The 27,132-nt window shown below is 37.0% G+C and overlaps 1 protein-coding gene across 4 annotated transcripts; it reads left to right on the forward strand.

The window, feature by feature from the left end:
* ECT2 (epithelial cell transforming 2) lies at positions 1-25,802 on the forward strand. 4 transcript variants are annotated; one of them, XM_062582435.1, is made up of 24 exons: positions 1-130; positions 609-688; positions 792-884; positions 1,869-2,051; positions 2,616-2,705; positions 3,728-3,835; positions 4,961-5,034; positions 5,155-5,285; positions 6,304-6,419; positions 6,614-6,676; positions 7,122-7,344; positions 8,899-9,035; positions 9,774-9,893; positions 12,071-12,139; positions 13,064-13,174; positions 14,148-14,244; positions 15,298-15,379; positions 16,421-16,499; positions 16,684-16,803; positions 18,877-19,015; positions 19,921-20,075; positions 22,100-22,207; positions 23,336-23,482; positions 25,264-25,802. In XM_062582435.1, exons 1-24 carry the CDS (start codon positions 1-3, stop codon positions 25,351-25,353), a joined length of 2,745 nt encoding a protein of 914 aa, XP_062438419.1. In that variant the 3' UTR covers positions 25,354-25,802. The 4 variants fall into 4 exon arrangements, with proteins under 4 accessions (XP_062438419.1, XP_062438420.1, XP_062438423.1 ...); XM_062582436.1 differs by lacking the exon at positions 792-884; XM_062582439.1 differs by lacking the exon at positions 792-884 and having other exon boundaries at positions 7,122-7,263.
* The last annotated feature ends 1,330 nt before the right edge of the window (positions 25,803-27,132 follow it).

The raw sequence follows: 27,132 nt of genomic DNA on the forward strand, positions 1-27,132 counted from the left end.
ATGGCCGACAACAGTACACTGATGTCTGAAACTGGGAAGAGTCTCTTGGCTGATTCTTCTGTTCTAGATTCAAAAATTATAGAAAACTCAAAAGAGAACATATTTCCTGGATCTATTTCAGATGTTGAAGGTAATGGGAGAAGTCAGTGTTAATACTGTCGTATTTTTACAGTGACTTTGTGGATATTTAGTAGTTTTAGAAAACTTAGTGTTCTACTTAGCCACAAAATTGTATGTAATGCAACTAAAGTATTTCTGTTTGCCTGTAATGCAGTAGCCAAAATTCAGTGGCCCTTTCCTGGAGTAAGGGTCATGGAGGCGACACTTGTCCCTTCTTCCTGAGATTTTTTGAAAGCTATATCAATACAGGGAGAAAAAGCACAAGCTGTTTAACTTTACTTCTATAAGCTGGGCTGTGTGATCAATTAGGTATGCCTAAATAAAAGGTCAGGCTTCTTGAGGCAGCATTTATTTTTGAGATCTAGCTTGTTCCTGATGAAAAAGGTATTTTGACAGGATGCAGTCGACCTTTTATTTACATTATTTCTTGATTTAGAACTAAGGTGGATTTTTCTATTGAAATATTATCTTTGTTTTCTTCTAAACAGAAGAAATGCCTCAAGTAGAAACAAGAGTGGTTCTGGTTCAGGAAGCAGGGAAACGTGAAGAGCTTCTGAAAGCCTTGGAGGTACGTAGGTCTAACATAAAACAGTCACCATAATGACATGGTGAGTGTTTTAGACTCCTCTAGTAACTTGCTGATTTTGTACTAAAGTTCTCCTCTTCCACAGACCATTAAGATAATGGAAGTACCAGTTATAAAGATAAAGGAAAGTAGTCCTGGTAAATCAGAAGAAAAACTAATAAAAAGTATTATTCATATGGTATGTCATGCAATTAAGCACATATGATTGATTGCATGCAGCATGTTGCACTTCACTGGGATTGAAATGTGCAGATAATTTTTTTTTCTATTAACTGGGCATAGTGGTCACAAAATAAGCTAATGTTTCTGATGGTGTCATTTGAAGCTCTTGTCAAAACTAGCACAGACTTTTTTTTAAAACATTTTCTCAACTAAGGAAGTAATATCTGCAGCTCTTGATTAGCTGTGTTTTCTAACAAGGGGATAGAAAGATCAAAGGAGGCATTCAGATGCATGCTTATATTCAATCAACACTTTCATAAGTTTTTGCTATGAACTGGCTTTGTAATTGGTTAATTGACCTCTATTTCAGTTGAGAGCTGCATTTAAAATTAAGTGTGAGAAGTGGTTCTCTTATTTCTTGATGTGAAAAACCTAAAAACTAAAATTTGGAAATAATGATTGAAATCGGAGCAGACTAACTTCTTAAATCAACTCAATTGACTTCTGTACTTTAGAGCTCATGCAGCATGAGGTTTGCTTCTGCAAGCTCTTGTTGTTAGACTGTAGTTGATAGTAGCATCCGGAAGCACCTTAAGCTGCCCTGACAATCTAGAGGGAGAGATTTTATTAAGTATGTGTGCTTAGGATTCTCCCCAACCCTTAGTATATAGTTTTTTGCGACTACTGTGTTGCCCGTGTGAACTGATGCTTAAACTACTAAAATAAGTACAACTGTTCTTTAAAAGTATGAATTATTTTAAGAATTTTTTTTTTAGGTGCGGTTCATAGCTATTCTTATGCGAAGGAGTGATGCAACTCGTATAGCTTTGACAAATCTGTCTTAAGATGCTGTCAATGAACTGTCTTTGCACTTACCTTTTTTCTTCCCTTTTCTTCACCCTCTAATGGCTCAAAATAAAAATGAGTTGAATTACAATGCTACTTTATGTATGTTGTTTGAATGATGCTTCCTTTCCTCCCCCAACCTCTATAAATCAAGGAAATTAAATTGCCCTACATAAAGATGGACACAATAGAAGAGCTTGGAGATTCTGATTCCCCAGAGCTTGAGACAGTGTTCGTTGTAACAGACTTCCAAGATTCTATCTTTAACAACCTCTACAAAGCAGATTGCCGTGTTATTGGACCTCCAGTAGTACTGCACTGTGCACAGAAAGGAGAGGTATGTGCTTTCTGTGAAATCAGCTGAATAGTTCTCTCATATAGCGGGTTTTAAATATAAAGTGTTCAAAACAAAATCTTTGTATGTTTTGCTTTGGCAGTCGTAAGTGTTCTCAGGAAGAGAATCTTGAGGAAAGCAGATTTCTAATGTCATTTTAGAGTATTGTGTTAAAGTATTGAGTGAGAAAGGACAGGTAGACAGTGGTAAGACTGCAACTACTGCAGTAGTTGTGGAAATTATTGACCCAACAGTTGAGACTATGCCATTATGAAAGGCAGCATGCAGATGATGGCCTAGCAGACCCTTTGTATTTCCAAAGATCATTGCATAGAAGGAGGTGGCTGGAGAAGAAAAAATGGATGGAGCACTGCCTTCGGGACTTGAGGATGCTCTAGCTACTTTATCAGAACGTTGGCAAATCTGAAGTGTAACTGAGTATACAGCCTTGAACTAGTATATAAAGCATTTTCATACTAGGAGCAATAGAACTGCATTAAAGGTGATGTTAAAACTTTATTGGAAACTACATGCTTTTTACTAACAAACCAACAACTTCTGTTTCAGCCTTTACCTTTCTCATGTCGTCCCCTGTACTGTGCAAGTATGTTGAACTTGGTACTGTGCTTTACAGGATTCAGAAAGAAAGATGAATTGGTAAAATTTCTTTTTCTTCTTTTTTCCCCCCTCTCACTCTTTTGTTTTGAATTGGTAAAACTATATGTTTAACTTTATTTTCAAAATACTCTTTGGTTCTATCACCTAGGGTTTAACCATGAATAGAGGTTCTACGGAGGAATTAGTTGCATCTGGCTCCGCACCCCTCCCCCCCCCACCCCATCAGCAGTGATATCTGAGGGTGGAAACAGTTGTTTCTTTGTTCAGGTCCTGTGATACGGCTTCTGAATGTCATTGAACAGTTGAGGTTCAACAGGGCTTAAAGATTTGTCAGTGTAAACTTCAGTAAGGCTCCCTTTACCTAGTAACATTCTTTTACTTGCACAATGATGTGGTGGAGTAAAACTTTAGAGCTCTATTTAGAGCACTTACAGCCATGCTGTCTTACATTTTAGCCTTGGCATATCTAAATTCTGATAAGTGGTTTGATACTCTTCAGTGATGCAGCTGGCACATAATTTCCATATTAGATTCCTGGGAATATGTGGCTAGTAATATAGTTTTACACCTTCATCTGGACAAGATGATGTATGAAAAATATACTTAGTGTTAGGGCTAGGAGTTAGGTTTGATCAGCTGAATTCAAACTGGACAGATCATGCTTTATATTAAAAAAAAAAAAAAAGAAAAGAAAAAAAGCTTTTGGTTTAGGTAGAATTGGCCATATCAATGATGGATAACATGACTCTCCTTTCTAGCCTGTGAGAAGGCAAAGGCATTATGTATGATGCCACAAGAATAGTGGTAGCCTGGGTGGTTGTCTTCAAGCTGCATGGCAAGGCCGTATAGAATGCTAAGAAAGGAGTTAATAATTTTTCTGGTGTACCAGATGTATCTTCTTAACATTTTTGTTTTAACTCCAGAACAAAATGGAGCATTTAATTCCTAGTCATTTAGTGTAACCTCCTGCAAGTGACACTGTAAACCATGCTTGTACCTCTTTTACTCTGTACCATATACTTCAAAAGATGTATTGAAAGTTTTTCACCTTTAATTTTCAGGTTAAGCTAGTGACCTTGGTTCATCATATGGGTGGAATTATTCGAAGAGACTTTAGCTCTAAAGTTACACATCTGGTGGCTAACTCAACACAAGGAGACAAATTCAGAGTAAGTAAGCTTGAGCTGATACTTCATGGAAACTTTCAGAATTTAGCTTTTGTAGTCTGAGTCTGTAAATTATAGCTCAGCTCATAAGTTACTGCTTTTTCTGTACTAATAACAATAGATTGTAACTGCATGTTTATCTCCAGCTGGTGTTGAGCTTTGGCACCTTTTTGTCTCTAATATTGTTCCAAATAGTATAAATTGCTTCAACGCAGGAAAGTTTAATAGACAAATGTAGTAAATAACAAGAGATGCTTAAGTACTGACATTATCTTTGTATCAACAAAAAGTGTTTATATTACGATATGCCTGCTTTTTTGCCTATCCAAACAATAAGCTTCAAAGTAACTTGCAGAACACAGCCCAAATTTTGTGCATCTTCTTTTAATTATTCTTATTTCTTATGTGAAGAAAGACTTGAAAGTTTAAATATTGCTTATTTTTGTAGCTGTTAACATCAAAATGGCATCCCTTCAGGACATCTTCACAAGTAGTGAATACAAGTTAACTTACAGCTTCCACCATAGATTGGCATTGCTATGTCTGCTTATGTAACCTCTCTTGACTCTCCCTCTTATTAAGATTTTTTAGCTGACTAAAAATTCAAATTTCTTTCTAATTTTCCAGTTGAAGGAGAAGACCTACTTTCTAATTTTGTTCAAAGATTCCTTTACTGCCAACTCAAAACAAAAAAAGAAAAGTAGGAAAATTTAATAATCTTTCTCAAGTGGTCATGGGAGTCACCATTGGAACTGTTGCCTTCTCTGTATGGAAAGCAGGTCAGGCTGCTTTTCTTAGTACAAACTATAGAAAGAAGAACAGGTCCTGCGCGCAACTGGAACTGGGGTTTGGTTTTGCATTTTTGAGTAGTGAAGGATATTGGACTAACAGTGCCCTTCTGAGTAAATGATGAAATAGCTATTGATAGTATCTCTTAGTCACTGAAGAGTTAACATATTCCAACTTTTAACTGTAAAAACACTGTCAAGCATTATTCTTGAAAGAATATACTCATTTCTTGCAGTATTTGTCTTGAAAAGTAAAGGTAATGTTACGAATTTTTCTTGATATGGAAAGGACTTAAATGGACAGTTCATTTGTTGCAGCTTGTACCTTTCTGTTTTGTAGATTGCTGTGAGTCTAGGTACTCCTATCATGAAAGCAGAGTGGATTTATAAGGCTTGGGAAAAAAGGAATGAAATGTAGGTATTTGCTTTCTCTCCCCTAAACTTGCACCTTGTTTATGAGAGGTGTTGTGAACTTATGTTTAAATAGTGACATACCACTGATTTAGTGACTCCTTTTTTTGCATCTCTTTTCAGTGATTTCTGTGCAGCTGATGATGACTTTAGAAATCAGTTCAAGGTTCCTCCCTTCAAAGACTGCATGTTAAGTTTCCTTGGGTTCTCTGATGAAGAGAAAGCTAGCATGGAAGAAATGACAGAAATGCAAGGTTATTATTTATGAAAGTTAACCTATGGAAAAGAATGGGGTTTATATCTGATAAATATTTCAGTAGTCAAATATTTCACTGAGGCTAAAATGCTGGATCATGAATCCTAAAGTTTTAATGAATAATCTTCAACTCTAGAAGCCAAATTGCTTTTCAGATGTCAGTGTGAGCATAAGTTCCTGTTAATATTAAAGGCTTTATACTTCCAAGTCTGAATGAAACTATACAAATTTAAAAAGAAATAATTACAGGATGCTTGAAGTCATCCTGGAAGATCAGCTACATACAATGTGTTTTCTGCCTAAGTTCTCATCAGTGTTGTGGCAAGTAACTTGGTACATGCTTTCTGTGAACTACATAATGTTTACAATTTTGATATGAAGCATCACTCACTGGTAAAGTGCTTCACTGGAAGATTTTTTCATATTTTGGTAGCGTAGTACAATGCAAAGAATCTTACTGACAGTAATGACCTAACAGATCACTAATGGTCTCCAGTCTTGTATTTCTAAAGTGTACAGATAGAACTACAGAAATGGGAATAGAGCAAGCTTGTAACAGCAAGGTTTCCTCAAAACAGGTAAAAATTGGTTGGTTTGCTTTTCTTCCTGACCTCTTTTACCTGAAGCTACTTATAAAGATGTGACATACACAACTAGCTTGTGGATATAGTTAGAGTGACTGTTTCTGGCTTGCTCTTCTAAGAAACAAAAGCTATTCAGACAAATGCTGCATTTATCAGCAGAGAGGTTTTAAAGCCCTCTGAACTCCAGATTCTCTTGGCTTTTCAATGTGTACTTCACTATTCATACTACATTCTACTTACTACCTGCAGTAGACAGCTTTTAGAATCAGGAGTGTAATGTAAGCCCAGCAACTGATTAGTGTGCTAAAAAGTTAATCTCTCCTTGATTCTTCTCCCACTAATGTTGGATTTCACAGAACTGTTAAATAAGCTACTGATTTCTATATGTAGTATTCTGAAGTTCTGCTAATTTATCTTGTTTTCTTTATCTAGGAGGACATTATTTACCAGTTGGTGATGAAAGGTGCACACACTTAGTGGTTGAAGAAAATACAGTAAAAGATCTTCCATTTGAACCTTTAAAAAAGCTTTATGTTGTAAAACAAGAGGTAAGTATTAATAAATCCTTAAAAGAATATATCCATATGCTATCGCATATGTGAGACAAACATACGTTTTCAGAATAAGCCACATGTTTGCATATGGGTATGCAAACTGTCTTAAATTAAATACACTATTTTGAATATTCTTAACTTCATATGAAGCCTTTTAATAGGTTGTGTTTTTTTTTCCTCTCCTTCAGTGGTTCTGGGGAAGCATTCAAATGGATGCCAGAGCTGGGGAGTCCATGTATTTATTTGAAAAGGTATGTTGAACTCTTTCATGCTGTAAGGAGCTTGTAAAATAAGGATTTGCAATAGGAGTCAGAGGTTTAACAACTTAAAGCAACATTTAAGTTCTAGATAAGTCATTATAAATTTTATGCTTAACATGCTTGTTTGAAGAATGTAAATGACCTGCCTGTCTGCTCTTGACTTAGCAACTAATATGTGGTTCCCTTACGCTTGCCACATGGAACTTGCTAGCACTGGAAAACCTTTTTCCTGCTTCCCAAAGGTCAAACTTATTATTCAAACGAAATATTAGTGTAGCTTCTAATTAAAAGTAAGGACTTTGTCTGGATTCCCTGAACTTCCCTAAGAAGAGTTTTGTGTATTTATCTGTAAACCTAACTCTTCATCTTTTCACTGAGTTGAGCTGGAAACAGCAAGCAAAAAGATATGAAGCTAAACTTTCTTCTTTTACTACAGTCGGAGAGTCCAGGCCTCAAAAAGTCTGTGTCGCTGCTTTCTCTGAATACGCCAAACAGCAACCGTAAGAGAAGACGTTTGAAAGAGACTCTTGCCCAGCTGACCAGAGAAACTGACATGTCGCCATTCCCGCCTCGGAAACGCCCCTCGGCTGAACATTCACTTTCTATTGGGTCCTTGCTGGATATTTCTAACACTCCAGAGTCAAGCACTACCAATGGAGGTAGAGCTAAAACCTTCATTCAGACATATGTGCAATAAGAGCTCACTGCAAGTTGTACAAGTCATAACGGTAGTGGTGGGGAAGTCTTACAGGTTCTGCTACAGGTTTCCTGAGTAATTCCAGGCTTTCTCCTTTTCAAAGTGTGCAAAAAACCGAATAAGTGTGTGTGTGGAATTCAGACACAGAGAGAGGCCAGGCTGCCCCCTGTCTTTGTAATAAATATATTCAGGTCTAAAGGAAAACAAGCAGAAGATTTGCAGTTGATAAATAAAAGCACAGGACAGTGTTACACAAAAATGCTTGGAATACTCTGCTGACAATCTGCAGCAAATAAGCGATGTAGTTAACAATAAACCATCTAGAAACCCCTCTAGTAGGATACTCAGAGAAAGGAGGACAAAGAATCCTTTTCTAAAGGAACTAAAGGGAAAATTCCTGCAAAGCCCATTCCTCCTGGACCTTTGAAATGTTCTGTTGAGGTAATACTATTTATGCTAACAAACTGTGTTATGTGTAAAACTTCACAAGAATGTAAATCACCATCTTGTTTTGATCGGTTGATTGGCAGAGAGCTTTTAACATTTTTGTACATGGCTCTTATGGAAGAGAGGAAACTGCAAAATCATGGATTAGTCAAAATCTAGTACCTGAGTTTAAAAACAAGTCCCAGTTCCATCATACAGAGGAGGTATCAAGAGGTACTACTGATGGAAAACTATACAGCTCGAATAAGTAGTCTTGATGAGGCACAGCCTGTAAGTGATAATCCTGAAGGAATGCAGTCAGGATCAGCCTACTCTGAAAGACCAGCTCTCTTAGATAACGCTAGTGCTCTTGTATCCCTTGACACGGAAGTTTCTCCTAATACAACATCAGCAGACATTTTCAAAAAGATTGCTATTTTGAAAACAACAGGTAAGGTATTTATTTCAGACTAGTTGTGAGAGTAATGAATTTTGACATCAGAATGATTGAGTAAAGCTCTCTGCTACCAAATACACGTACAAGTATTAAAAACTGAGTGCCCTAGATCCCCCATCAGCTTTCACTTCAAGAGAAAATGACTCCGTGTTCCTTCCCCACCCCCCCCCAGGGTAAAACAGTAAATTTGGAAGGAAAGAGTGATTGTAATAAATGGCTTTGAGCTACGTACTTAATGCAAGGGTAGTTGGCAGCTGAAAGATAATTCTTTACCTGGCAAATTAAAAATAGGAAAATATGTATGTATATGCCATATGTATAAATAATGTTCAGCACCTAACCCTTGGTTTCTATGTAACATGAAAGGTTAATTCATTGCACGACCAATAAATGGTCTACTAGCTTAAGATTAATTTTGAAGAATAATACATTATTATCCCTATTCTACAATAGGGCTGTAATAAAGTAATTCTCTAAAGACTTCAGTTATCTGCAGAATAACCTATAGAATAGCCTTAATAAAGAAGATATCCTCCCCTGAGAATTTTGAAGGTTTCTGTCTTTAAGGGTGAACTTTACGGGGGCTATATTGTAATAGAGCTCTGTTCTCTTTTGCTAATATCTCCTCATCAGAAACACCAAAATCCTGTGCAAGGCCTTCTAAAAACTCAACTCCTCTGCCTCCGAAGCAGTCTGCAAGATGGCAGGTTGCAAAAGAATTATATCAGACGGAAAGTAATTACGTTGATATTCTAACAACAGTCATTCAGGTAAGCTGGTTTTAAATTAGGTACGTTCTTCAGTTGTAATAAGACAGCCAGTGTTTTAGATCAGTGGGTATTTTTTCCCTTCTCCTCCCTACCCATAACCTGTAATCTTCAGCCTTTTGAGGGTTTGAGTGTTTCGAAGGTCCATGAAAGAGGATAGTAGAAAGTAAGTCTCATGTCGGTAAAATGACATGTTAAAAATGTTTATCTAAATCAAAAAGGCTGAACTTATAATCTCGGATCTGCAGTGGTGTTTGTATGGAAATACCAAAGTTCAAGAGAATAATATCTTCATGACTCTAGTTTTTAAGCTATTAGTGAAGGTTTTCTTCTTCCGCTTAAGATTACTGCAAGAAGATCAGAGTAGCAAGCAGCTTAGATGAAAAGCTTCAGCTCTAGGAAGTTCATTTCCACTGCAGCTGATCAAATGCCTAAAGAATGAGTTAAAATGTATGAGAGTAGAAAGAGATGAAAGGAGGTTATGCTGTAGTAATATTAGAACAGAGTGCTTGTATCTTAAAACCCCTCCTCCATAACAGTCTTGCTAAGTTGATGTGGAATGCCTCAAGGTTGCACAGAAAAGTGTGATCTGGAAGGAAAACACTACTTTCACAACTATTTTTAACCCAGTGAGGGGAGGATGGAAAGGAGAACAGAAATTAGTAAATGACTGTATCTCTCTCTCTCCTCCCCCCCCACCTGTCCCTTATTCCCCCTTCCCTCTCTCCTCTATTTCATCAGTTGTTTCAAGTACCTCTGGAAAAGGAAGGACAACTTGGAGGACCAATCCTTGCGCAGGAAGAGATCAAGACCATATTTGGCAGCATTCCAGATATTCTTGATGTGCACACTAAAATCAAGGCAAGCTTTTTCTGTAATAACCCCTCTATAGGGAAAGTTTTGACACTGACTCAGAATGCTGGATGGATATAAATTCACCTAGTACTGTTGCGTACTGTTCATTCTATGGAGTTATACATGAATCCAAAATGCATTTTAGGATTTACCACTTATTTGTAAATATGAGCTGGAATCTTGAGTGTTTTGTTTGTAACTTATATTGCTATTTTTGACCTGACGTGTCCTATTCCCATTTCATTACCTCTTCCAATAAGAGGTCTTTTGTAACTGATGCAAAAGTCGTCGAAATGGCCAGTGATCTCAAATGGGAAGCAAAACCTCACAGTGGTTTTGCTTGTGTGTAAAAACACACAAACATATGTGTTTTTACTAAAGCAAAGAGCAAGGACTCTTGCAAGGATAGCTAAAGCTCTGGAATTAAAAAAGAATTTCCTTTTATTTTTTTTTCCTGGGTTCTAGACAGGTTCCTGTAAGGAATCTTTTGTGTTTAAGGAAATTGGCTTTTATCACCTACTAGGAAAAACTTACTCTTCTTTAAAGTGTTTTGAGCCGGTTTTCACAAATTACTAGCTCCTTAAAACTGGCTTAGATTTCTACTTCTAAAGATGTTGACCTAAGCCTATTAAGTGCTGACTGAAGTTTCCTATCAGATTGTATTCTTGAGTTCTCTTAATTTAATGTACACTTTGATTTGGGTTGTAAACTCTCTGCTACAAGAAACCACCACTAGGTCTCACAGCATATTACATTACTGGTTTTCATGAAATATGAAGTCATAAAATCTCCATTAAATAATGGCATATATCTGTTTCTGTCTGCATTTAGCAATAGGCCCTTAAAATACAGAGGCTTGTGGACTGATGCTTGTAACTCAGGGTGTGTGTGTGTTTTTTTTTTTGGGGGGGGGTGATCATGGCTAGTAAATGACTGCTAGCTGTTGATATATACTCTCATAAGAAGAGGAAAGCAGAACATGTTTGCATGCATGATAGCTAGGATTGACCAGTATGCACTGCAGGCAAAGTTGCTTGGATGTAGTTGTCTGCTTTCCTCCTCCTTAAGCCTGATTAAGATAAGAGGATAGCTGGCAGAAACAAACCATTGTTAATGATGGATCCTTTTCACTTAAGGTGAATCCTGAACTTCAGTTGTGCCCTTGCGACCCTGTTACAAGCTGACGATGAATAAGCTTGATCCTTATCAAGTTGATACAAGCTTAACAGCTTGATCTCACTTTCCTTGACACCTTGGTGCAGCAAGTGAGGGAAATCTATGCTAGTTCTGTTTCAGTTCTGTATTCTGTTCTGGACCTGGAATCCTGTACTAGTTTTGCAGTCTTCTATTTACAGTTAGATCAACTCTGCATATGCTTTTTTTTTTTTTTAATTTTTTGCTTGGGATGTGATCAGGGATTTAGTGAACATAGTGTTGTTGTCTTGTGGCAGAGTTGGCTAGTGCTGATGTACTGCTACACTCTGCTTCCATTGCTTCAAAGCTGAGTGTTTGATTTGATGGAGGTCTTTTGTCATCAACCTAAACAACCTCTGAAGTTGTTTAGATTTTAAGATTGCCTGTTTTGTTAGCTGTATGTTTCCATGCTAACTGTATGCTTGGCAAAACACTGGTCTCATCTTACAGCTTTAGGGAGTTCACATTCTAGCAAGGTTAAGATATGCAATAAATGGACCAGTGTTAGAGATCTGGAATACTGGGATTTTTTATTACTATTATTATTTATTATTTCAACTCTGCCTACTCTGCTACCAAAGAAGCCAAACAGTGCTTTGTTAGCATATTTAATAGTTCAGTATCTTTACACTCCTACAGATAAACATCTTCTGTGTATCCTCAAAGTTAGTCTAGGGTCTGCTTCTGGTGAATGTAAACTAGTTTTCTATGTCTGTCTCCTGTCTCATAACTCTGGTTGTAACTTAAATGATATTTTGAGTTAGAACTAGAGAAGAAACTTAACTAGAAACTTAACTAAGAGTAGTAAATGTCTACTTGTCCAGCTTAACCATACTCAAGAGTTCTCTTTTACATAGCAGTCCAAGTGTGGCAGTTGGAATGGCATGCAAACTATCCCATAATACATTAATATTATGTACAGAGGCTTGTGATGGCTGTTTTGGTTGGATGGCTCGTATTTTCTTCCCTCACCCTTCTATATATTTTAGGAAGATCTTGAAGATCTTATGATGAATTGGACTGAAAGCAGAAGTATTGGTGACATCATTCTCAAATATGTAAGTTTGTTTCTCATTTTATGCATTAGAGCTATTATAAACTATTATCTTAGATAATTAATGTATTTGTAGGAGCTGGCAAGCGCAAATCACCGCTGAGTGAGAGAGAATACTAATTTATCTATATTTTCTATTTAGAATTATGAATTACAAGTTAGATTAGTTGCAGTTAGCTTGTAGAGGTAATCCAAGCTTACACAGTTAAGCTGAGATGTATATACCTGTACACTTGTAATAGATATGGTTTGAGAACATTAATTCAAAACTGTACAGACATACTTTTCCCTCAGATGTGAAGAGCTCATCCTGTAACCTTAGCTGTCTGTTGCTTCTAATCAGTAGTAAAGAACTTGGAAGAACTGCTTTTCACAGGAACGCCTCACATTCCTCCTTCGAACACTGAAATATAAAAGTACATGAGGAGTCCTTGTTTTCTACAGTACAGAATGTGCAGAATAGGGAAACTAGGTCTGGGACTGCACTGCATTTTAAGATATGTCTACTAGACATCTTGTTCTTTCACTGACCTGATCATACTGGGGTAAATTGTGCTTTGCTTTCAAAAGTGCTTGTTCTTAAGCATTGCTTGTGATGGTCTTAATGTTTCAAAGACGATAGTATGCAATGGGGAAAATATTTGTATGCGACTTCCAGAATTCTTGCCAAAAATATCTTGCTAGATGAGGATCTGCCTTTTCATGCTTAGCTTTTTCTTTGGAGCTGTCTGCATTTAATCAGCAGCATGAAATTTTGGGCATCTGGCATTCAAAAGTATCTAACTTGTCTTGTGAGCTTGCGTTTTGTTATTACTATTTTTTTATTGGGCTATACCTTTGAGTAACTTTGTATAGTTCAGGACATTGTATATACGTACAATGCTACATGACCCATAAAGCAGAGTCATAACAGTTGTTTACCTTTCAGTCAAAAGATTTATTGAAAACATACCCTCCATTTGTGAATTTCTTTGAAATGAGCAAGGAAACTATTACAAGATGTGAAAAACAGAAGCCAAGGTTTCATGCCTTCTTAAAGGTAAGTGTCTGCAAAACTAATTTTTTTCAGTAGAATGTGGAAGACTCATCACCATCTAAACTACTTAATGCAGAAGGTGGAAGAATGTAGAACTGAGAAAGCTCATCTATTGGCAAGATGGAAAAAAGAAGGGATTTGAACTCCAATCCCTCAAGCTCTTCAGAAGGCTTTTTCTTAGAAGGTCCAAGTCCTCATTCTGTTAGGAGCTTCCAAAATAGTTGGATTATATGAATCTATTAATGAAAATGTAGATTCTGATTATCCTCTCCTAAATACATGCTTCACTTTCTGTAAAGATAGTTAGAGCTGCTTTTCTTTTATTGGTCCTTCTCCGTGTGCTTAAAAGACTTGTATTTCTTAAAGTAACTTAATTTTATTCAGCTATAAAGTTTCAGGGAGGTAGAATCTCAACGTTCTTGTAACTGATGAATAACATAGCGTAACAATAACAGAGCATAACAGTGGAGACCTAGGGAAAAAGATGATCCCCATCTATAAACATGTATAGTTCATTAATAGAGCAATACAACTTAAACTCTTCTTTTGTATCTGAGGCTTTGTCAAATAATGGGGTAATCAAAGTGACAAATTTCACTTCCTTTTTTTTCTGAGATACTGGTAATTACATCCAAATACTGAAAACTAAGAGATGGGGAAGCGAATGAGAACACTTTCCATCCTCAAATCTTAGCATCAGCATCTGGAGTATGGACTGTGAGGGGATGATAATTTGGACAGTTTAAAAAACATGCTGTATTCAAATCTACAGTGTTTTTTTAGTATTTATCCTTTTATGTTCTCAGAATATCTAGTTCTAATGTGATCTGTTAGTGACTGAGCATCAAGAGCATCTGTATTGAGAAATTCCCCCAATTTTTTTAACACAATATTAGTTTCAAGGAAAACAACTTTCCTCCTGTTTTTCGTTGGAAAAAAGAGAATTATTTCCTTTCTCCTCTTTCTTCTCCCACAGATAAACCAAGCTAAACCAGAATGTGGCCGTCAAAGCCTAGCTGAACTCCTTATCCGTCCTGTTCAGAGGCTGCCTAGTGTTGCTCTGCTTCTAAATGGTAATATAATGATACTGTGTATTTTTGCATCCTTCTGTTTATGAAGGTGTTAAAATGGCTGCTTTTGTCATATTTAGGAATGACTTTTTCTCATGTAAAAAAAGTCTATGCTGACTGTTAATTGTGCTAAGTGGCAGTCAACAAGACCAATTACTGAATAAAAGCATACTTTTGGCTAAATTTCGGTTAGTCTTACATCTGACTGCAGCATGCAGGTAGAGGAAAAGTGTACTCTAACCTTTGTCTTTTCAAATATATCAATATAACTTAAATTCACATGCAGCTGATGTAAACTAGAAACAAGGCTACAATTTCATGTATCCCACTTTGTATGAATCACTTGCTATAGTAGTGATTATTTAAAAAAAAAATCTTAACACCTTTTCTTTTAGTTAGAAAAAGACTTCTATGTCTTCTCACTTCAGGGAAAATGGCACATGGTCTGCTTGATTTTGAATAGTTTGGGAGTTGAGCAGTGTGATGTGTGTATGGGAGGGTATGTTCTGATGAGATCCATGGACAATTGCTGCTTAGCCTACTTCACCACTTAATCAAGACTGTTTGATCTCTAAGATAACTGAAGAAATCACTGCTATCTCCTTTGCATTATGGTCTAAATAGAAATTTTTTGTTTCTTTTGAGACGCAAGTCGGGTGGGGAGAGGAGGGAGTAGTGTTGGGGCTGTGAAGATAATGCTGACTTTAAGAGGCAAGTCTCAGTTGATAATAATGCCTATAGTGGGCCATCTTAACTGGCTGATTATGGTACTGCCTAAAATTCAGCTAGACTTATCTGGAGGCTGGATACTAAGTGTTCAGTATCAACCTACAAATACAGTTGTGCATATGTAACTGAACATGTGTGTGACTGAAGAACACTCTAAACTGACCTTTGGTGGGCTTCAGTGGTAATTCAGAGGGATGAAATAAGTTTTAAGTGTGAAATTGTGTAAACTTCAAAGCAAAATGTCTTTTTATTTTTACTTTTCTATATTCTTAAGGTCATTGGTTTTTAAGGACCTGAAAACTTATTATGCTATTCTTAAAATTGTAGATCTTAAGAAGCATACAGCAGAAGAAAACCCAGACAAAGTAACTCTAGAGAGAGCTATTGAATCATTAAAGGAAGTGATGACGTAAGTGATATTTATTTTATGAAGCATATTGCTAGATACTATAGCATACTATTATAGACTTATTGATTCTTTGTATATTGCTCTAACTTGGAGCATATTTTTGTCATACATTTAGTCTCCATGTAAGTGTACGTAATTGTAGATGTTCTTCAGAGTGTTGCGGCTACCGTGATTGTTAGAGGGATTCCTCTTCAGAAGAGTGGGTAGAGGGGAAAGATTATGCAAGACTTAACCTGTATCTCTGTTTTACCAGACCAGTCTTCATTTTGCCACTGTCATGCTCATTCTATACCAGAGCTTTTGAAGGAGCCTGTGGTGTTGGTACCCAGTACTTTTACTTGAACAGCTGCTGACTTGGGCTCAGCATGAAGTTGAAATTGAGTTTGTTCTGTTCTAACCCTTTTATTACCATATATTCCCTCTATAGTGGAAGAAGTGTTGTTGTCTTTAAATCTTTAAAACTGAAAGGACGCACTACTGGTGGAAGATTAGTCTTTTTTGTGGTTCTGTTCTGGCATCACTCCACCAGTTAAATAGCTTCGGCTTTAAGCTAGTTAAATAAGTCTCACCTCTTTTGAAGTGTAACATATGCTTCCATCAATGAGACATCCTTTGTTATTTGGCAAATGTTTAATTTAATAACAAAACTTTTTCTAATATAATAATTATACTTGCACTTGATACTTGAGCTCAGTGAGCTGTAGCCCTGGCTTGGGGAAAACTACAGGATGTGAAGAACTATATTGGATTGGTCCCTAGTTCAAAATCTGTCTGTAAAATGTGTATTAACCAAACAATATATTAGCTCTGATTAAAATGCGCAAGAGTGGTGTTCTAGATCTGAAGTTTCCTCTATACTCAGCATATGGTATTTGGACATTTCTTTCTAAATAATCAAATGTGGTTGATTTGTGTTTTTCATTACTGCTGTATGAACTGTATCTCTTACTGTTCAGCTTCATTATTTTTATACATCCTTAATATGATACCTCCATTTAGTGCTGTCTAATATGGAAAATAAATATAATATGCTTTTCTCAGACACATTAATGAAGACAAAAGAAAAACAGAAGCACAAAGGCAGATCTTTGATGTTGTCTATGAAGTTGATGGATGTCCAGTAAGTAAATTCTCTGAAGCTGCGTACCTGTAAAATGATGGAGCGCTAGTTTGCTCCCTTTGCAGAAGTACTTAAGGTTATAAGGCAATGATACTACTTAAACAGGTATCTTGGATTAAGTTGCAAGTGGTAATCTCACCCTTGAATTAAATACTTAATGAACTTTTTTGCTTCTATCATATAGGCCAATCTCTTGTCCTCTCACCGAAGCTTGGTTCAGCGTTTGGAAACTGTTGCACTCAGTGATGACCTCTGTGACAGGGGAGAGCAGGTCACACTCTTCCTGTTTAATGATTGTCTAGAGGTAAGATTACTATGTAAGTACAGCTTGTGAATTGAATTACAAAGTGCTTGATGCTAAACAATATGAACAAGTAAAATTTAGAAGCATTGTGAAGTATAATTAAGTCAGGGCAATCTAATAGCGTAACGTACACCGATGTTGCTTTTATAGTAGCTATTGTATAAGCCAACACAAGCAGCTAGTCAGTTCTGGATAACTGTCTTGCAGCCAGATCAAGAAGTTGATGCTTAAGAGCAATCAAAGGCCTTCTTTTCTAGAAGGGATTAACATTGCTTCCTGGAAATAAGACTAGTACTGCTAATGTGTTGTTTTGAAAACTGACATCATGGATGACTGATGCTTATTTTGCCAGTCACTAAACTTTTTCCATAGATAAATGCAAGAATAGCATTTCTGCATTGTACACTTGTACAGTCTCCTGTGAACAATAGAAATTAAGTATCTGTATGCTTTCATGCTCTATTCAGAGCAGAATATTTCATTTTCAAAGTATTAAACTGCTTATCTGAATTGCACTTTGAATACCATACCAGTGGATAAAGGGTGTTGGAGTCCCTGCTTCAGTAGCATGTTGATCCTTTTAAGGTTTATTTGTATTTAATATGAGTAAAATTAGAAGTAAGATGATAATGGGCCTCTGAGATAAGCCTATCTGCTTGTGCTTAAGACTACAGAAAATAGTAGAAGGCACATATAAAATGTCTGCAGCAGGCAGTATGTCAGTAATTGCTGTTAGGAAGAACTAGGAGGAAGAGTAATCTAACTGGGTTTTGGAGACTTAAATGGAGACATTGAGGTTGTAAAAGACGCTGGTAAAGAACCTGTTGTCTTCAGCAGTAAAGAATGTTGGGGGATTTGTAGAAGACTACTCTAAATCTGAAATCAGTGGTTTAAGCATAACTTAAAGGTAAAATAGCTTATTGTTCTAACTAGTGATGAACTCTTCCTGGGAGTCAAATTGGTGCAGTTTCCATTCCTCATAAAGGAAGAAAAGGAACATGAAAACATTTTTAATACAGCTTCTCAGCTTAGCTCCTGTATAAGCTATAAGGTGTGGAGTGTAGCTGTAGTAAAATAAAAACTGGCCAACAGGCCTCTGCTGCCCAACCCAAGCAAAACTCTCACAACTTGATACAATTATTGCATGACACCTGGTTGTGATCGAGATTGCAATACTGTTATAAATAAAAACAATAGAATTACTTTCCCTTCAAGTCATTTACTTACCAATGTAGATTTCTGTGGCAAAAAAGACTGGAATGATCTAATTTGCTGCTGCAGCACACTATTCAAAAAGTATATATATTTTTTTAATAATAGCTATTTTACATGTAACAACTTTTAAGAAGATATTCAGGGCAGGTCTGTCCTGTGAATTGGCTCAACTTTATCCTATGCTTATCTTCTGGCAAGCCTTAGGTGTCATCCCTTGATGCTTGCTTTGAATTCCTCTCTAGAACATCATGCTCTCTGTACCTTATGCAACTATCACATGTTTTTTTCTGAGTAGGATTACTGGGCTCTGTTAGTACATCCTTTTGGAAAAAAAGTGCTGCTTTTGTTAAAGCCTGCAGGAATTCCTGTGCAGGAAAACACATGCTATTTCCTATATTAGAAAGGGCTTGTATGCACAGGCAGCAGCAAGTGGTTCTTCTGGGACACAACACAGCCTAAATTGGTTCATGTGCACAGACAGTCCTCTGGTCTGCTTAAATCTAGACTGCCTTGTGGTAGGTTTCAAAGGGCCTTTCCTTGTTCTGCAGGGTAGAATTGAGATTTATGATCCAAAACTGCTTTGCCTCTGACTGTTTTCAGAGGTGAGGGTATTGATGCTAAGTAGCAAGTACTGTTGGGCCCCTTGAAGACTTGAGATTGTGAGTAGTGAGGTAGGTGAGCTCCATAAAGATTTGTGTGATAGGGTAGTGTGATTTCTTTAGAGTTGTGGGGTTTTTTTTGTTTTTGTTTTGTAGCTAGGGTTCCTATGCATTCCCATATACTAAAAAATAAGATTATAGAGGGGAAACAAGACATTAGCAATACACCTTTAACCTCTCTCTTCTGCTTTAACCACAGATTGCAAGGAAACGGCATAAAGTTATTGGTGCTTTCAAGAGTCCCCATGGCCACAACAGGCCTCCTGCATGTCTCAAGCATGTTGTCCTCATGCCTCTCTCCCAGATCAAGAAAGTGCTAGATATCAGGGAGACGGAAGGTTTGTACGATTTGAAGTACCGTGATAGTTAATAAAAACTGTGTTTCAGAGTGTAAAGGATGAAGGTTTACTGTCATGGAAGAGAATGCTAAGCTATAATTGTGTTGTATTCTACATGTGTGGGGTGTTTTTTGTTTTGTTCTTGTTACAGTATAATACTTAGTTTTACTTTGAGACTTACGTAATGGAACCAGTCACAGCATACTTTTTACTAATTGTTACAAGCTTGAGTGTGTGTGAATCTTGGGAGAGGTCAGCTACTCTTTCTTAGAGTAGCTTTCTTAGAGATTGCTTTTCTGATGCATCCCTTCTGAATTTGAGATGGTGCAGTCTCATTTCTTGACTGTGTTCAGCACACTTCAGCTGTGCTATAGAGGAGTATCAGCAGTTGATTAATCTTTTGCCATCAAGTAAGAAACATATGTCATATTTAAACAATAAAATCATTGTAACTTGATTACTTTAGTATGTCATACTTAATACAGACTTCTTTGCTGTTTACCCATTTTGCGAGACAGGAATAAATGTTGCTCACCTGGTTCTTTGTCGGTAAAGAAATCTGTCTGACATTTCATGAGCTAGAAAATGAAATTGACATTTACTATTACATCGAGTAAGATTGACTAGTCTGCAAACTATATCATGCAAACTATTTGGTGATTAAAGTTGCCAGAACAGCTGATTGCAGCCTTTTGATACATGAAGGATGTGGACAGAACATATAGCAGTTTTATCACTGACAGTAGCGCTGTTGGGCAAGTAAAAATAAATCCTTGCACCAAGTTGTTTTGCCGCTATGTCTAGTACCAGGCCGATGGAGGGATAAGTCTTCCAAAGATTTTTATTTCTAGGTTTATGTGAAATCTCATTCTTTGTCGTTGTCTTGTCATGTTTTTAAACTGTAGATTGCCACAAAGCTTTTGCCTTAGTTGTGCGGCCACCTACAGAGCAGAACAACAAGCTACTCAGTTTCCAGATGACAGCTGAAGAACCTCCTAAAGAAGACTGGTTGAAGACGCTGTGTCGGCACGTGGCTAACACAATTTGTAAAGCAGATGCAGTAAGTGCTCTAGAGCTATAGCACTGGTTGAAAATGTTCTGTGTTGTTTTGTATGAAATACAGGAAGTTCAAGAACTTGTTAATAGTAGGCATGCTCCAGCAGAAGTAGAGCAGAAAACATTTGCTCTAGCATGTCTGCAACTGAGTAGTTTAAGTGGAGCAGGAAACAGACTGGAAGTTGGCTTCTGCAGAAGCTAATAAGTATTTAAAATGAAATCGAGAATCTCACTCTTCTGTACTGCAGACAAGTTTGTTTATAATTTAAGGTCTGCACTGCAAATCTACAGTAGAGCGGGTCTAAACAGAATTACTTTCAGCTTGCTTCTTGTACTGTTTCATTGTACTCTACCATCCCTGCATTAAGGATGCATAGTTTGAATTACTCTTTTTGTATTAGGTTGACTTTGTTTTACACCTTATCTGTCTTGACACCCTAATATAAGAGATGTGAAGCATCTTCCTCCTATAAACAGAGGCTTATAACCTTAAACAGGGAAATAAAGGGGGCACTGGCCTCCACATGTATTAGAAGCTAAGTATGTGCTTTCCACAGCCAGAAAACTACTTATCTGAAGTATAAATCCCTCCCCCCCCCCCAATTAGGGCAAGAGACTTTCAGTTCATGTTTTAATTATCCCAGAATGTATGTACATCAGTCATTTAAATTTGCAGAATATAACTGCAGTGCATGCAGCTGAAACAACTTGCGCTTAGGACAGAAATGCTTTATGTTCCACTTTGTACTCTCATTGTAGAATATTTGGCTGTCTGGGTTTTTAAACACATGCTCATTTCAAGAGAGGTAGTTGAGATCTAAACAAAATAAAACAAAGATGCTATTTTAATATCTTACCCAGGAACTCATGAATAAGAAGCTTGGGTTTTTGCTCTTCCTTTACTTTTTAAATATCAAGTGGAAAAAATATTGATACAGAGTGTTAATTTACTTCAGTTTGGCTAAATCACTCATTCAGTGTCTCTTCTGATAAGCATAACAACAGAAAAGAGTGGAAAATGATTTTTCTGATGAACATTTAGTCTCTATATAATACCTGTATATCTATTCCCTCTTATATCTATTCCCTCCCTCATTCAGAATCATATGCTAACAGGTTGTAATGTAGTATGTTAAGTCCTGCTAATTATAAATTTCTGTGACTGCCTCTTTGTAGCAACTGTATCGTACTTCCGTCCTGCTGGTTTAAATGTTAAATTGAACTTCAGTTAAAGCATGCCCCTTTCTCGTCCCTCGGTTTTTATGGATGTTTCAAGAAGTCTGTTCCCGTGCAAGAGCCGGAGAGGTTAATTGACTGCCACACGGTGGCAGTCAAGGCTTTAACTCTACCACTTTGTTTCGTAGTAGGAAGAGCCGTATAGCTCACTCTGTGGTAGGCTTATGCTTTCAAAGCAATTTTTGAGATGAACTATCCTTTCTTAAAATAAAAAAAATAAAAAGCCCTCATCAACTTCCTACCCCCATCACTTTCTCTATTTCCCCCCCCACCACCATCTTTTCCTCTCTCTTTTTTGTAAGTAGCTAGCCAGAAATTGCTTTGGACATGCTAGAGTTTAAGAATGAGGCATGAAAAACTTGTGGGTATTCTGAAACATCTGCTGGTCTTAACCTGAAAGTTTTAATCTTAATATTTGACAGCTGGAGTTACCAAGATTTCATTTTGAAAGAGTCAAAGGTGCGCTAGAGGGCTAAAGGGATATATATGTTGTTAAACCCCTCAGGCACACTTCAGAGCTATTACCTTTATTTTGGTCAATGCTGCATTAGAGACCAAGTCAAACCAAACGTAAAACTGATGGATGAAGTGTTTCCATAAACAGACTGCACCAGTAGCTAATCTTGTGAAATGTCACAGAAGCAAATAGCTACCTAACTGTATATTATGAGTTAACAATGGAGAAATATGACAATTTAAACCCTCTAAATTTGACTTAATGAGCTAAGGAATGATATTTTGACAAGAGCTGGCATTTTTTTGGACCATTATTAAGGTGATTTTTGTCTACAGGAAAATCTCATTTATACGGTTGATCCTGATTCAATTGAAGTAAATACTAAAGATATGGACAGCACATTAAGCAGAGCATCCAGAGCAATAAAGAAAACATCAAAAAAGGTAAGACACTCTGAAGACTGTATTTCTCAGTAAAACTTGCTATAGTCTGAGAGCTGTGCTAATGTTCCTGTTTCAGGCATTTTGTAGGACTTAGTGACAGGAAAAACTTAATCTGAGTTAAAACTCAAAGTATAAGCTCCTTAAAGCAAGGGGGAGTGTCTGGGGTTTTGACTGACTAATTTTGGAGTACATGTATATAGGCAAGTATTATGTATTATGGTCATATGCAATATGTAGCGGTTTCTGAGTCTGTTAGGGAACTTATTTTCAGTTTAATATTTTGAATTTTTTAAATGTAAAACTGACCCCAGCTCTAATTACTTTTAGCATATTGAATGAATTAAAATCTTAACTACACACAATTACCTAACTTTAAGTATCTTCAAAGGTAGGACTTCAAAGGTAGATAGTGCATGTCCAGGGTAATAAAATAGACTTCTACAATGCCGTGAAGAAAGCGTGGAATGTTGGTCTCTGTGGACGTATACACTCCTATACATATGGCTTATCTGTTCTTGACTACCTGACCAAAGAAGTGCACCCTATTCTGCTGAAAGGGTCTGCCTGGGGAGGTGGGTGAAAGGTTGCCTGTTTGCTTGTCGCCTTGGCTGTGCTCTGGGTCAGGTTCCACTAAAGCTTATAGATGTGAGAAAGGGTGACTGAGTATGACACAGCAAGGAGGAAATCTGCTCCCCATCCTTCTTGGCAGCCTTCCAGAAGGCTCACTATGTTCAAGATGATAATACCATTTCCTAGAGAAAACTGTAGAGGCTGCTATAGTCTGGAAGCTGCAGAAAACTAAACTAAAAGCAATCTAACAGAGGGGACCTGGCTTTACAAAACCTGACCTCATTTTGGCCTCTTCCCGATTCTTTTTTTTTTTTTCCCCCAAGCATTGTCTTTTGTATTTGGACAGAAGTGTGAAGAGAAGGGGTGAGGAGGAGCCTTAAAATTAGAACTCGCAAGGGATGATTTTGCTTTTGATATGGTCATATTAAGGAGGAGGTACCAAGTGCTTCTGGCTTGGGTCCTGTCCTACCAATTTTCAAAGTATGAATAGAAGTTTATTGTGGTGGTATTGTGGCCTGGGTTTTGTCAATGTATAACAATGCCTGTCAAACTTCTCAGGTTACAAGAGCGTTTTCTTTCACCAAAACACCAAAGAGGGCTCTTCGAAGGGCTTTAATGACACATAGTACAACAGAAGGACGAAGTCCTTGCTCAGCTAATGAGAGTTATATAGGCAACCGTCTGACTAGTACATCGTCATTAGCGGTAAGTGATTTGGCTATGCAGACCAAATAAGTAACCTTAAGATCACAATTATCTTAATGACTGATGCAAATCTCATTCTAACAGTCTTAAAGTAACACGTCTACAAATTAGTTTAAAAAATTCACTGTGGATCTTGAGTAGCGTCATTTAATAAGGTTTAACATGCTGAGAATACAGAAAAATCTGCTGTAAATACTAGAAACCAGGAGTTACCTTGTACAGTAGAGCTGGAAGTTTGTCAGACACATGTATCCTCTTCTGAGCAAGTGAGACACTCCCACGGTGCAGTTAAAAGTCGTTCATGATTTTTATCTTAGGACAGTTGTGCACAAATGTGGTGTACATGAACCCTGAATAGTATGGTGAAAACATCAGTGAAAGTAGTGAGATGACATTGAAGGTTAGAAGAATACAGATACTGCAGCCTAAGAATCTTGAGAAATGTGAGTGAATTGCATCCTCCATATGTATCGAAGAAAATCTGGTAAAATGCAGTCCTCCTCCTGTGCCTGCTACTGATTTGCTGCTCTTCTCTGCGCCCTTTGCCCAAACCCTATTTCCTAGTACAGTCTAGGATAGCAGACTAGATCTGGAGGGATTTTTTTCATTGTCTTCCTTTTCACTCCTAGTATTTGAGTAAACAATATGCTGAATAAACATACATTCATAAGCCTGTAGTTTGTAGGACATCTTGCTCTTGGGCCTTTGTCCTGTGTATTTTTCTCTAACTGCCTAGCATGTACCATAATACAGAGGTGGTTTGATGTGCTTGAAGTGCAGTGATTGGATTGGTACAGTATAAAGATACTGCTCTGGTCTCCCACTTGAGGTAGGCACGTGGGAATGTGAATTAATAAGAGGGAGTGAGAGAAGTATCGCAACAAATCCCCTGGCTTTAAGGGTGGTGGTGGGGGGAGTGTCAGTTTTTTTTCTGCACTTGCACTGTTCCACTCTATTTAACTTGTGTAAAACCCATTTTGACTGAATCATAAGATTGGGTCAGAGTAGAAAAGTATTTTTAAAAACATTGTTTTACATATTATGTACAGGCCAATATAATACCTTAAAACGAGAAATGGGAATGGTTTCAAGACTTGAGTGAAATAAGCACGTGTGTGTGTGTATGTATACATACATTTATATAATGTATATTAGCTTCCATGAGGGAAGAAGTGAGGCTTGGATTTCAGGCCCCTTGAGTTGGGGGAAATAATCCCGTCTTGAATAAGAAACTAAAGCTGTAAGAAGCTTGTCTGAGTGAGTTCATTGAGAGAGTTGAAGTTGTTACTAAGATAATTGGGGGGAGCAGTAGGTTTAGCTCAGTTGGTTTGAGCGTGGTGCTAATAACGCCAAGATTGTGGGTTTGATCCCTGTATGGGCTACTCCTTTGAGGGTTGGACTAGATGATCTCCAGGGGTCCCTTCCAACCTTAGCGATTTTATGATTTGTTCTGTTTGAAGTGTGTATATATAATAACAAATTTAAAAATATTTTTTTTGCCCCTCAGAACAAAAACAAGTGACCTTAGGTGTTCTGGTTGTTTCCTTGTTTAGATCAAATGTTGTACCTCTTCCTAATTGTGGATTGCTTGTCCATCTTCTACATGTTTATCTAATTCAAAATTCAGAAATGCTGAATCATTAATTTTAAAAGTTTCTAATCTTAAATTTCTTCTGTACTGATACATTCCTTACATTCTGCCTCAAGGTGGAAGGATGACGACTGCAGTATTGACATAGTGATAATATATGACCAAATAACTTTTTTTTTTTCCCCAACAGGGTGTTCCTTCTCCTTCCTTGGTCAGCCTTCCTTCAGTCTTTGAAAAAAGGAGTCACACATTAAGTCGATCAACAACCCACTTGATATGAAGCAGTTTTAAAATGCAATGCTATATTGCAGTGACTGACAAGCAGCTGGCTGTTCGAATGACCTGTTACTGACATTAATGGTACCTTAGTCATTAGCACTTAGCAACAATTAGCAAAATGTTAGATAACACTAAGTTAATCACAAGGGGTTTTTAGTTGTATTGAAGCAGATCGGCTAATCAGTGGAACAAGCAACTTGGTCTTTATTTAAGACAAAGTTCTCTTGCACAAATCTATTTTCTCACCAGCATAATGGAAGCGTTTTCTTTCATTAAAAACTATCCCCTCTAGGTAATAAACTAGTTTGTCAGATTTTGAAATGAAGATGATGCTCATTTAACATATCACTATTTTGGATGACCCTCTTATGCTTGCCTTGCTTCAGCAATTGGCTGAGCACTCTAATACCTGAGCTGTTGATGTCTTCCGTGGAGATGCGTGTTATATTACCTGACCTTTTAAGTATGACAGTTGACCTGTTGTACAGCTGCTTATTCCAGATATTTTGTAAATGTAGCTGTTTATAAAGAAATAGATTCTTATTTGAGTGATTCAATTATGGTCTTCTGCAGTCTCACTGTAACACAGTGGTAAGTTATGTAGGTTTATTTGAACAATAAGTTTAAAGGCCAGGACTAGCTTTGACTGCCCAAAGTGATTCAGGACAATTCAATTCTTTGAAGTGGAAGTCCTAGAAAAATAATTATGCTCTGTGTTGGGGGGTGTATGTCTTTTTTTTTTTTTTGTTTTCCTCAAAAACAGCTGTAACTAAAAGGAACTTCCAAATACTTGGTTAACAGTTCTTTATTTAATACATGAGACTATTGGTGTGGAGCTGAAACTGCAGGATCTGGTTTTGATGTGTTAAACTTCAGGTATATTGCTACTAAGGCTTTTATTCGAATTGCTGATACATTAATGTCTTCACTCACACCAAGGCTTCTTTCATCTCCTCTCAACAGCTGCTACGATCCAACACCATCTCAACAATCATCTAAATATGTATATTTCTGCATATTAACGGTTTAGCTGTCTGTCTGTATTAGGAGTTCTCAGCTTCTGTTTTTTTCTTTTGTCTTTTTTAACCACCACAATGCTGTCTTATGTCTATATGTAATTAGTGATGCTTCCCAGTATGTCATATTTTGTCTAACTGCTTTTTATATAGCTGTTTTTGCCAATCCAAGCAATGTAAATAAACTGTTTAAAATAACACTGCTTATTGTTTTGCTAAACAGAATTCTAGAAACGTCAACTTTTTTGCATAAAAATGTTGTGTGTGGCTCTAGCCTACAAATATATTCCAGCTAGCCATATAGCTCTAGCTAGTAACGTATAACCTAGCAGACAAAATCTACCGGAACAGACCATTTTTCTTTTCATACGTGCACTATTTTCCTCCCTTTTCCTCGCCTCTCCTTGCCCATGGATAACAGTCCATGGGGTGGGCTATTTTGTCCTTATCCACTCAAAGCAAACATCAGTGATAAATATGCACTGAACTTTATCCAATTGTCTGTAGGAAATAAATAATTTAATAAATAATATTATGAAAAATCAACTATAGCTGTTGAATTCTATTTATTTTTTGGAACCTGATAAACTCCAGGATAAACAAGTTCTTGCAATTTTTTTTCTCTAATTCAACTTTTTCCAAGCTTCTGTTTAACTAATACCCTTTTCCACAACAATTGTAGATGCACTCACTTTTTGCATAAGGACTAAATGACTCTTCTTGTGCTGTAAAAACACACATGCTAAGTAAATGAAGTGTTATAA

The sequence above is a fragment of the Rhea pennata genome, chromosome 9 (genome assembly GCF_028389875.1).
Source record: "Rhea pennata isolate bPtePen1 chromosome 9, bPtePen1.pri, whole genome shotgun sequence".
Classification (NCBI taxonomy): domain Eukaryota; kingdom Metazoa; phylum Chordata; class Aves; order Rheiformes; family Rheidae; genus Rhea; species Rhea pennata.